Source organism: Gossypium raimondii, chromosome 10, assembly GCF_025698545.1.
Source record: "Gossypium raimondii isolate GPD5lz chromosome 10, ASM2569854v1, whole genome shotgun sequence".
NCBI lineage: Eukaryota > Viridiplantae > Streptophyta > Magnoliopsida > Malvales > Malvaceae > Gossypium > Gossypium raimondii.
The window spans coordinates 58,952,169-58,964,916 of record NC_068574.1 but is presented as its reverse complement, the minus strand read 5'-3'; the positions used below and the strand labels follow the sequence as shown (position 1 = coordinate 58,964,916).

General features: G+C 36.6%; 2 protein-coding genes across 4 annotated transcripts in view; both read right to left on the bottom strand.

Annotated features, from left to right (window-relative positions):
* The window catches only part of LOC105775681 (uncharacterized), a 139,905-nt gene that overhangs the window by 114,795 nt on the left and 12,362 nt on the right, over nt 1-12,748 (bottom strand). The gene's annotated exons all lie outside the window — the stretch shown is intronic.
* Nucleotides 4,641-11,064, bottom strand: LOC128033648 (disease resistance protein UNI-like). Of its 3 annotated transcripts, none has more exons than XR_008189635.1 (3): nt 10,651-11,064; nt 10,444-10,559; nt 4,641-4,920 (listed from the first exon to the last, which is right to left on the bottom strand). XR_008189635.1 is itself a non-coding variant. In XM_052621582.1 (2 exons), the coding sequence occupies exons 1-2, from the start codon at nt 11,038-11,040 to the stop codon at nt 5,056-5,058; spliced, it is 447 nt and encodes a 148-aa protein (XP_052477542.1). In that variant the 5' UTR covers nt 11,041-11,064; the 3' UTR covers nt 5,041-5,055. The 3 variants fall into 3 exon arrangements, 1 of the variants encoding a protein (XP_052477542.1); XR_008189634.1 differs by lacking the exon at nt 4,641-4,920 and adding an exon at nt 10,141-10,367; XM_052621582.1 differs by lacking the exons at nt 4,641-4,920; nt 10,444-10,559 and adding an exon at nt 5,041-5,112.

Below are 12,748 nucleotides of genomic sequence, written 5' to 3'. Positions count from 1 at the left end.
ACTTCATCACAAAGGAATCCCTACTTCCTCAATATCTAACTTTTCATTGAGCTCTCTAGAAGTTAACACCATATCATTCGTCTTCAGTGTTAGTTCTTCTAGTACAGGGAAAGTGTCCTGGATGGCAACGAATATATTAAACATTGATCAAAGAGTTTTCAATTAGTAAGAACTAGACTACAAAATGAATATAATTTCCATTTTCTTTCTCATAAATTTAAAAGGAAGGTGAGAATATTAGTTATTTCAAAAGGCATTTTATAGGTAATCTCAAGTAATGAACATGGAGTATGAAACTGTTAGTGAGCTCACCTCGTTGACGCAAAACAAGGGTTATTGGTTTGAGATTCCAACCTGACACTCAGGACATTGTGGGGGTAAATATCTGTACTTTGGGGCATTCAATAATGTCCATTTGTTTCAATGAAGGCCACTAGGTGGTATGCATCCTAGAGTAGAAACTTTTCAATCTCGACACCTTATCCAATCCGAGGTTTATTAGTTTGGGAAATACAAACTTGGTCGTCTCTGTTTCACCATAATAGATTGAGCAGTTGATGTTGATGTGACTCATCAAGAATGACTCCTTGCACTCAATAATTTGTTCTAACGAATCACAATTCGAATCCGCAACTTCTCCAAACTAGGAAAACAACTCGCTAAATCATTTCATTAGGTTAATAACTGAAATATGCATGGAAAAGAAAGAACTTCAAATGAATAAGATCAATGGAAGCAACATAAATTAAAAGGAGAACCCTTAAAGAAATGACCTTTTCATTGAGGAGAGATGAGTTATGAACCTCCAAGTTACTCGCTTGTACATGTTGGCCAATTTCAGGTTCATCTTCGGATACACATTTAGTGATCAATGTTTTTAGCAATGGACAATTTGTTAGTTCTAAATCGGTCAAACATTGGTTAATCCTTTAAATTTTTTTAAACTAATAATAGTAAAATTATATTTTAACCCCAAATAATAAAATTTTGATTAATCCTTTAAAAATTATAAAAATATAGACTATTAAAATAATAAAATTATATTTTACTATCATACAATTTAATCTGATCCAAAAAATTAATTCCTAGTTTCACCCCTATAATCAACTTTGAACTACATTAAGTTGAATGAAGAATTATATAAATATTAAAATCATTTATTAAATGAGTATATAGGCATGTTGTGAAAAGGATTAGCCTTTTAACGTTGTTATTTAATTTCACAAACGACATTTAAAAAAATAATTATTACAATAATTAGTATAATCCATTTATGTTTCACATTGGATTGGTTATTTATTTGTATTAAATTATAAAGTAAAAATTAAAGGTTAAAATATACTTGAAGGTCTTATTTCGTACCTTTAAAACTTAGTTACTCTATTTTTATTTTCAAGAATTTAGCCATTCTACTTTTTAGATTTAAAATATGCTTTCAAATTATATTAATCATTTGAACTAATTAATACATTATAAATCAAATATACAGTCCAAAATACTGCTGATTGTTGATTCATTAGATCAACGGATCTGGAGATGGAGAAGAGAGAATTCTTGTCTAGCCATAAAGAAGAAGATCCTTCTTTTTTTATGGGATGTTTGTAGAATTCTATTATATGGGGTCGGATTCTAGGTCAGATTTCGAGTCGGGTTATTTTTAATATAATTATACAACATTTTTTATTTTTTAGTCAAATCAATAACTTTGGTGTGTTTTCTTAGAATTCACTCCCTTCCATCTTCACATCCATTGATTCAAAGTATCAACACGACCTCTCCCTAGATCGCATGCTATAGAAACAAAAGGACAAATGCACTTAAACCATGGGAAATTTATATTTGTTATGAATGGCCAACATCACCCAAGCTCCTCAAAACAGTCCAAAACATTTTCCAAATTATACTTCGGCAAATGCATCGAGCCGTTTGATATGATAGCTTTCTCTTATGTTAGCTTTAGCTCGGCTGGAGTCCAAAGAATCTGAAATTATGCGCTTAATGTTTGATATCGCTTACTCTGTTCGTCCAGCTGATTACTGAGCTCTGGTTGAGCCTAGTTGATTGTTAAACACCAGAGCCTTTTATCACTCGTGATTCCGAACTCTGAGTCATTTAAGGACACATGATTAAAGTCATTAATCCCACATCAAAAAGAAAAAAAAAACCCTAGATATATAATTGAGTACGCTGCGACATAATTACATATACACCATACCTACAAGTTGCCTCATATGTTCTCAAATTATCTTTTATATGTTTGTGATGGGTCAAGCTATAACTAGAGTTGGTTTTTGATCTAGATAGATTAATTCGAAATTAGAAATTTTAAAATCATTTTGATTCAAATCAGTTTCATATTAAAGTTAAATTTAAGTTTAAGTCACTCAAATTATTTTGAAGTTTAAATTTTCTAATAAGATAACTTTAAGTTTATCACTCATTATTTTAAAGTTCGAATCAATTTAATTCGGATTGAAAGAGTTGAAATTATTTTGAAGTACAAAGGTGCAATAAACAACAGCCAAGCCACATAGGAGGCAGGCCTGTCAACGCAACCATTGAATCAGACTCAAACACCAAAACATGCTTTGAGACCATTGGGAAGAAGCAAAGATATCTTAAAATCCGAACCCCTTAAAGTAGGTTTGTCCCAATGAACGCCACAGAACTGTTTTCGGAAGTATTCCCAAATTGCATTTTTGACTAAGTTCGGACAAGAAATCCGCTCGCAAATAGACCTTCAATGCAATTACTCCTAGCTCTAAATTTGGCTTTGCACTGGAAGAAACTTGCATTACGGTCGCCTTCCCCAATCCACTTCACTCTAGACTTTTGTCTCCATAAGATTTCTGGAGAACGGTTAAGTTTCCATAATTCACCCGTAATCTCTTTTCCACGGTTGACATCCTCCTCGGTCATGACCGAAATATCGCCCCTTTTATCAACATCCTCCACTTCATTTTCTATCAAGCGGATTCAATGATCCAAACTACCAAAAGAAATTTTGTTCCACTTTCAGAGAACACTTTAAATGACTTAGTTTCATTCTCAAGGTCTGATTTGCCTGGCCGTGAACCTCCATTTCCTTCCATCGATCATGAATAAGTCGATCTAACTCTTTAGCTTGCATCCAACAGTCCTGGAATTTGAATGGTTTGGGGCCCCAATCTTTAGATTTCGTTGACAGCATAATGGGGCCTCACACCATTTCAATTCAAATCATTCATTTTATGTTTGAGTTTGTTGAGTATAACTCCTATTTCAGTCAAATTTGAGAAATAATATTCTAGTTAAACTGTATTTATTTGTTTTAATCAAATTCTGATTAATCTAGATTATTTTATTATTATTTGACCTATGAATATGGTTTTCGGGATTTAGTTTTTATCTTCATCTTTTGTACTCTTCATTCTTTTGCCATCATAGTAAAATTATCTTTACCCGTGATTTTTTATCCTCTTTGGAAGAGTTTTAACATGTTAAATTTGTGTGTTCAATTTCTTATTTTCTTTTGCTATTTTTACTTGTTCGTTGCTTAACCGGGTCAATCCCTAACAAAGTTCAAATCACTTGAGTTTGAAGATTGAATTTTCCAATAAATTCCTTTTAAGTTCATTTGAATCCGAATTGAATAAGTTTGGATTGTTGACTTTTTATAATCGATTAAATTCAATTGATTGATTAAAATTCGCTTAATTGATATTGATTAAATTATTAAATGAACTTATTATATTTAAATATAAGAATAATCACATGGATAGCACTTGTTATCAATAGTTAGATTGTATTTATTTATTTTAATCAAACTCGATTAATCTAAATTATTTTATTATTATTTGACCTATGAATTTGGTTTCTAGGATTTAGTTTTTATCTTCATCTTCTGTACTCTTCATTCTTTTGCCATCATAGTAAAATTATCTTTACTCGTGATTTTTTATCCTCTTTGGAGGGGTTTTAACATGTTAAATTTGTGTGTTCAATTTCTTAATTTCTTTCATTATTTTTACTTGTTCGTTGCTTAACCGGGCCAATCCCTAACAAAATTCAAATCACTTGAGTTTGAAGATTGAATTTTCCAATAAATCCCTTTCAAGCTCATTTGAATCCGACCTGAATAAGTTTGGATTATTGACTTTTTATAATCAGATTAAATTCAACTGATTGATTAAAAATTCGCTTAATTGATATTGATTGAATTATTATATTTATTATAAAAATTATTAAATGAACTTATTATATTTAAATATAAGAATAATCACATGGATAGCACTTGAATAATCACATTGTAGCTTGTTTAATAAGAATGGAGATGCCATAGTTGAATATAACGTGACTGCTGTTCACTACAGAACAATTGATACATGTATGCATGCGATTTAATTCAATATAGACATGGCATTGGTTTGTTTTATTCTAACTTTAGATTGTTTCTCCTATTGGCTAAAAGAGAAATGGGGTTTTTATCATTTATGTTTTTGTGAGAATGAATATGGGAAACTTGGGAACGGAGTTATTAGCTTTAACTTTTTTCATCAGAAAATTGTGAGATTGCATAGAAATAAGTACGTAATAATCTTTATAGAGAGAACAAGAAAGATGACACAAGCACAAACACAGCATGTATAGCAATCTTAATCACATCGTCTAAACCACAAGCTGATATTGATATGGTAACCATCAAAAGTTGGCAAATCCATCCACCTTTAAGAAGAATTGGAATATTAAAACAGGGGTCAACCTTACTAGTAAAAGTTTGCATGTTTGTAGTTCCCAATGTCATGCATGATGCACTTGAAATTCAATATTGAGGTTATGTTGTGAAATAGAACAGTTCAAATTGTAGTTTTACAAAAACTGAAATAACATTTCACGTTCTACCAACAGATGCAGCCATGTGCTTCAGTAGAGCAACTCAACCTACAATAAAAAGGGCGTCTCTATGGTCACTTTATAAAGCATTAGTTAAGCCACAATGAAAATAGAAGTCAATTACCATTTGTTTTGATTTGAAACGAAACTGAGCTTTTCGCATAAGCACCCATACATATTTCCTTATTCCAGCTTGGGCAACTGATCAGTAACCTCCGTCACCTCAGAATTTTGCACATTCTGTGCATGATCATAACAAACAGGGGTCAACCTTACTAGTAAAAGTTTGCATGTGTTGGAACAAAGAGACAATAACGGGCTATTTTGTATCTTGCTTGAATAGCAAGCCTCGAGCCTTGGTGAAGAAACAAACTCAGAAGCAAAAAACAGAAAATGAAACTAGCAAGTGAATAACAGAAAAGAGAGAAGAAGAATGAATGAAAAATGAGCTGATATTTTTTCATTAACACACAACAAGGCATTAAGCCATTACATATTTCAGTCAACAAGTAAAACAAACAAGTAATCACCTAATCAACTACCTAACTCCACTAATTTGCATTGAAACTTACAAGATTAGCTTGTACAACTTGCATTGTCGACTTTTCACCAATCAATATCAAAACATTTACCTACTTAGTTCAACATGAACTAGATTACAAAACAATCAAAATGGAACTAAAAACGACAAGTGGATTGGCGACTTCAAACTTCGATTCTTTGCACAAGGGCACCATGGCTTTCGCTATTCCTTCGAGCATGACCACCTTTGCATGTCGTGCATGGCCACCTTTGCATGTCGTGCATGGCCACCTTTGCATGGGAACTAAACTTAACACTCCTCCTTAGTTTCCATGCTAGTAACACCTAATTCCCTTTTGAATTTAACAAATTTAGACACATTGAGTGCCTTTGTGAAGATATCAGCAATTTGCACTTCTGAATTGCAATGAATCAGCTCGATTTCATGAGCTTGTTCCATCTCCCTTATAACATGCAACTTAATATTGAAGTGCTTGGTTCTACCATGAAAAATGGGATTTTTTGCAATTGCAACAGCAGATTTGTTGTCACAATAAATCTCTGTTGCCTCTTTTGGTTTTGGTTTAAATCACCAAGATTTTTCTAAGCCATATGGCTTGATTCACGCAGATGCAAAGAAGAACATATTCAACTTCTGCATTGATTGTGCCACGACTTTGTTTCTTAGAACTCCAAAAAAACATGCCCGAGCCAAGACTAAATGCATATCCGGATGTGCTCCTCATGTCATCACTCGATCCAAATTTCACCACTATCAACATAGCCTATCGCTTCATGTTTTCAAACCTTTTGAACAATACACCATGATCAATGGTGCCTTTGATGTATCTTAGCACTCTTTTAGTCGCTTGAAAGTGCTGATCATTGCAGCAATTCATGTATCTCGATAGCACACTAACAAAGAAACATGATATCGGGTCTTATTGCAGTCAAATACAACAGACTACCAATGAGACTCTTGTACATAGTCTCGCAAATTGGTTCACCACTCCCTTGCCTCGAAAGCTTCACTCCAACAGCCATTGGTGTGCTTGTTGGCTTGCAGTTCTTCATAGAGAACTTATCCAGGATCTTCATAGTAAAAGAAATCTGACTAAGAAAGATTCCCTTTTCTGTTTGCTTCACTTCCATTCCAAGGAAGTAGTTCATTCTGCCTAAATCAGACATTTCAAACATTTCCATCATTTTTCTTTTGAAATCTTCGAGCATTCTTCTATCTCCTCCAGTTACCAATAAATCATCAACATAGAGTGACAGGATAAGCTGAGTTTCAGCTTGGTTCTTCTTCACATACAGTGTTGGTTCACTGGGACTTCTCTCAAATTCCAAACTGAGCAAGTAAGAGTCAATTCGAGCATACCAGGCTCGAGGAGCCTGTTTCAGGCCATATAAAGCCTTTTTCAGTCTGTACACCATGTGTTCTTTGTCAGTGATCACAAATCCTTGAGGCTGCTCGATGTAGATCTCTTCTTCCAGGAAACCATTAAGAAATGCAGACTTAACATCAAGCTGATGAATGGTCCACTGATGTTGAGCAGCCAAGGCAACTATCATTCTAATCGTGTCAAGCACTGCTCTTGGTGCAAATGTCTCCGGTAGTCCGCACCATACCTTTGGCTAAATCCTTTGACAACAAGCACGGCTTTTAGCTTGTTCAGACCGCCATCGCATTTCATTTTACTCGATAGACCCATTTTACTCCAATGGTCTTCTTTCCAAAGAGTTTATCAAGTAGCTCCCATGTCTGGTTCTTCTCAATCATGTTGATTTCATTGACCATAGCTAGTTTCCAGCCTTCATCTGCCTCAGCCTCTTCAAAACTGCTAGGTTCTGCTATTGCAACCTGTGCCCTTTCATAAATATCATCTAGGGGCCTTGTGCCTCTCACAGGCACATCATCAACATCCATTTCAGGTCCTAGCTGCTCAAGTTCAGCTTGATTAGGCACTAGGTCTTTTGAAACTGCTTCTGGCTCATTTTTCTCCCAATTCCAGCAGGCTTTTTCATCAAAGATGACATCTCTGCTCACCTGGACTTTGTTTGTCAAGGGATCCGAACCCTGTAGCCCTTCTTGATCGAAATAGTAGCCTACTAGAACACCTGGTTGAGCCCTTTTAGAGAGCTTGTCTCTCTTTGCTGCTGGTATTTGTGCATAACACAGGCAACCAAATACCTTCAGATGTGCCAAAGAAGGCTTGAAACTGAACCAAGCCTCGAAAGGTGTCTCGGATGCAAGAGCTTTGGTAGGAAGCCTGCTCAAGGTAAATGCTGCGGTGTTCTTCGCCTCAGCCCACATGGTTTTGGGCAGTTTCTTTTCAAACAGGAGACATCTGGCCATATCCATCAGGCTTCTGTTCTTTCTTTCAGCTACCCCATTCTGCTGAGGTGTGTAGACATTTGTAAGCTGATGTTTGATACCAGCATCATTGCAAATGGCTTGAAACTGAGCTGAAGTGTACTCAGTGCCATTGTCTGTCCTTATCGATTTCAGCTTGCAACCTGTTTCTTTCTCTACAGCAGTTTTAAACTTCACAAACACTTGAGCTACCTCAGACTTGTGTTTTAAGAAGAAAATCCAGCAAAACCTTGTAAGATCATCAATGAAGAGGATGAAATACCTGTTTTTGCTGAGTGATTCAGTCCTCATCGGGCCACATACATCAGAGTGCACCAGCTGCAGTCTTTCAGTAGCTCTCCAAGCTGAATTTGTAAGAAATGGCAGTCTTGCCTGTTTCCCCATCTGGCAAACTTCACATACATCATCATGCTCCACTGAGCTGGTGAAGTTCTCTGCCAAACCCTCTTTGGCCATTCGAGCCATTGATCTGAAGTTGGCATGTCCAAGCCTTTGATGCCAAAGCTTGGAGTCATCAACAGAGTCATGTATCTTGAGTTTGAGTCATTTGCCCAGTGAACCTCAAAGCATTTATCGGTCATTGTGGTATCGTCATAAGGCTTGATCCACTTGGATCGATAATGTGGCATTGTTTGTCCTTGAACACAACAATAACCTTTCTCGGCGGTTGAGCTATCTTTGAGAAGGTTTCATCAATCTTTGGCACCAACAAGACATTTGGAATGATCTTGTTGCTGTGGGAGTACATATCAAGACTTCTCCTCTTCCTTCATCCTTATAAATGACCATTTCCAACCTTGACCTTGGTTTTATAACTTCGTCCAAGGTTTTAAACAAGGAGGCATCTGGTGACATGTGGTTAGTGCAACCACCGTCCAAAGAACCAACCTTTTGAGCATTTCTTACGAGCAATAAGCGAGAAACAAAGAAAGACTGTTTCTTCTTGGTCATTCTTGTCCTCGCCTACTCGAGCTTCAACCTTTGATCTTTGAAATTGATTACGCCTTGGCTTACTCCTGCTTTTCTGCACCCTTTCAACATGGCCCTTCTTCTTGCAAGGTGTTGGCATCTTGCATCCGCCTAAACCAAGATCTGTCTTCCGGATGACTGGCCTCTTGCAATGTCTGCAGGGCTGGTCATTACTCCTTGCATGTCGATCTTAGGCTGTTTTTCCAAGGCCTTTTGCCTCTTGGAGCTTTGAAGCTCGAGGCTTCTCCGCCTTGGCATTGAAAGCACCTTCCGGTGATCTTCACTCTGCTAGCTCTCCTTTGTTCTGAGCATAGAAAGTGTTGATTAGCTCACCAAAGAGATGGTAGCAAGGTCTCTTGAGTCCTCTAAGGAGGATATCTTGGCCTCATATCTCTCGGGCAAAGTGGAGAGGACCTTTTCTACAATTCTTGCCTCATCAAAGTGCTCACCAAGGAGCCTTATCTTTTAACCATCTGCTATGATTACTCGCATCTTATCGCTTCACTGCTTTCTTCTTCCTTCATCTTTAGATTCTCAAATCCTTCTCAAATTTAATAGTCTTTGTTGCCTTGTTCTCTCAAAGCCTTGAAACTCCTCCTTAAGCTTATCCCAGCCTGTTTTGGAGTCTCACAGCCATAATTCGTGAAGATGACATCGATACACGCTTACGGATGCGAGACATGGCTTTATGCCTTTTGGTCCTCTCATCAAGATGTCTTGCCTTATCTGAGCTCTTGTGGGATTAGCCTCGGTGGTCTGGCTCAAGATCTGTGTTAACAACTTCCCACAGATCAAAGGCCTGCAGTAAGTCTTCATCTTGACCACCATATGTGGAAGCCATCTCCATTGAAGACCGGTGGGGTCATTGGTGAAAAACTTGAGGAAGACATTCACTTTCTTAGTTTAATACAACAGTCCACTAAGAATGAAGCTCTAGATACCAATTGTTGGAACAAAGAGACAATAACAGTCGTTTTGTATCTTGCTTGAATAGCAAGCCTCGAGCCTTGGTGAAGAAACAAACTCGAAGCAAAAAATGAAAAATGAAACTAGCAAGTGAATAACAGAAAAGAGAGAAGAAGAATGAATGAAAAATGAGCTGATATTTTTTCATTAACACACAATAAGGCATTAAGCCATTACATATTTCAGTCAACAAGTAAAACAAACAAGTAATCACCTAATCAACTACCTAACTCCACTAATTTGCATTGAAACTTACAAGATTAGCTTGTACAACTTGCATTGTCGACTTTTCATCAATCAATATCAAAACATTTACCTACTTAGTTCAACATGAACTAGATTACAAAACAATCAAAATGGAACTAAAAAGCAGCAAGTGGATTGGCGACTTCAAACTTCATTCTTTGCACACAGGGCACCACGCTGTCGCTATTCCTTCGAGCATGACCACCTTTGCATGTCGTGCATGGCCACCTTTGCATGGGAACTAAACTTAACAGCATGTTTGTAGTTCCCAATGTCATGCATGATGCACTTGAAATTCAATATTGAGGTTATGTTGTGAAATAGAACAGTTCAAATTGTAGTTTTACAAAAACTGAAATAACCTTTCACGTTCTACCAACAGATGCAGCCATGTGCTTCAGTAGAGCAACTCAACCTACAATAAAAAGGGCGTCTCTATGGTCACTTTATAAAGCATTAGTTAAGCCACAATGAAAATAGAAGTCAATTACCATTTGTTTTGATTTGAAACGAAACTGAGCTTTTCGCATAAGCACCCATACATATTTCCTTATTCCAACTTGGGCAACTGATCAGTAACCTCCGTCACCTCAGAATTTTGCACATTCTGTGCATGATCATAACAAACCAAGAATTATTCAGTTAACTATGTATGTATGTAAAAACACATGAATTTAAATCCTTTAAATGATTTGCACCATTTCATCGAACATATGTTTTATGGTAGTGTTAAGGTCGCCTTCCCACTGCTGTTCTCCTTCCTCATCTCTTGTTAAGTGCATTTGTTCCAGCCTTCGTGTGCTTAAATCTCCTTGGCAGAAATTCCTCATTTTGGGACACTTTGTCACCTTCACCATTAGCAAGACTGGGAATTCCAACGAGTGATGGGCCAAGGAAAAGCTTGCTAGACATGGCAGACAGCTTAGTTGCAAATACTGCAGTTTGGGAAATACAATGCCGCCCTGCATTTCTTCGGCCTCACACGCTATGATTTCCTCTATCATCCCACAATCATCTATGCTCAATCTTTCCAAGAGCATCGGGCACTTAGTGTTGAGCATGCGATTAAATTGATGAACCCATGGCATCTTGAAACTTCCGGTGTTGTTAGATTTTTGAAAGACAAGAAAGATGGTTCAAAGTCTTTAACGTCAACTCGGAAGTTGACACAAACTTAATTCCTTTAGGCGATAGAACGGCGATGTATGCCTTTCGTCGTCATTGAGTCCTTCAGATTGTACTATTTGACAAATGGAAGCATTGTCTATAACAAGCTTATGAAGCATTGGTAGTGACCGAATGAATGAATATGGAAGAGTAGTGGATGCCTCGGGAAAGAATTGGAGGTTAAGAAGTTTAAGGTTTTGGAAACACCGCAATGAGAGTCATCCATCACATATCCCTTCACCATATCATTCGTCTTGATGTCGGTTCTTCTAATACTGAGGAAAGTGTCCCGGATGGCAACGAATATATTAAACATTGATCAAAGAGTTTTGAATTGGTAAGAACTAGACTACGAAATGAATATCATTTCCATTTTCTTTCTCATAAATTTAAAAGGAAGGTGAGAATATTAGTTATTTCAAAAGGCATTTTATAGGTAATCTCAAGTAATGAACATGGAGTATGAAACTATTAGTGAGCTCACCTCGTTGACGCAAAACAAGGGTTGTTGGTTTGAGATTCCAACCTGACACTCAGGACATTGTGGAGTAAATATCTGTACTTTGGGGAATTCAATAATGTCCATTTGTTTCAATGAAGGCCACGGGTGGTATGCATCCTAGAGTAGAAACTTTTCAATCTCGGCACCTTATCCAATCCGAGGTTTATTAGTTTGGGAAATACAAACTTGGTCGTCTCTGTTTCAGCCATAATAGATTGAGCGGTGATGTTGATGTGACTCATCAAGAATGACTCCTTGACTCAATAATTTGTTCTAACGAATCACAATTCTAAATCCGCAACTTCTCCAAACTAGGGAAAACAACCTGCTAAATCATTTCATTAGGTTAATAACTGAAATATGCATGGAAAAGAAAGAACTTCAAATGAATAAGATCAATGGAAGCAACATAAATTAAAAGGAGAACCAGTAAAGAAATGACCTTTTCATTGAGGAGAGATGAGTTATGAACCTCCAAGTTACTCGCTTGTACATGTTGGCCAATTTCAGGTTCACCTTCGGATACACATTTAGTGATCAATGTTTTTAGCAATGGACAATTTGTTAGTTCTAAATCAGTCAAACATTGGAATTCAAAGTAATTCTCAAAGCAGAAACTTGTGAGTTTGGGAAGGTCTTTTAGCCACAGCAATTCTAGTTCAGAGAAAAACATCTGATTCCTCGCTTGATGTTCTTCAACCAATCCATTCGTGAATATTACTTGTTCCATCATATTACAGTCCAAAATTTCAAGGCGTCGGAGTTGCACAAGATCTTTTACCAAGAAATATGGGAACAGGTATTTCAAATTGTGACACCTCTTCACTTGCAAGGAATTTAGGAATCCGACAGATGGGGAGGATGGGTGGTGCCATATCTCATGAATGTTAACGAAGGACAATTCCAGATGCTGCAAACGAGGAATGACAACCTGTTGAAATAAATTTCATTATAAGATAACATCATAACTCTTCCTTCTTTACTTACAAACACAATCAAAAAGTGTAGATGAGCATGAAGATTTATAAACTGATAAATATAGCTAGCAGACGTGGACCTTTTTTACTTAGATGAAATGTTCAGCAGCATAAATCTAACCTAAAGCAAAATTTGTTTTTTTTTTTTCT

What these genes read in the sequence shown, in the direction of transcription:
- LOC128033648 (XM_052621582.1), bottom strand. Translation starts at nt 11,040, where the DNA reads ATGCCATGGGTTCATCAATTTAATCGCATGCTCAACACTAAGTGCCCG. An exon ending in AACATATGTTCGATGAAATG is followed by an intron (nt 5,113 to 10,650) that starts GTGCAAATCATT and finishes GATCATGCACAG; the next exon opens with AATGTGCAAAATTCTGAGGT.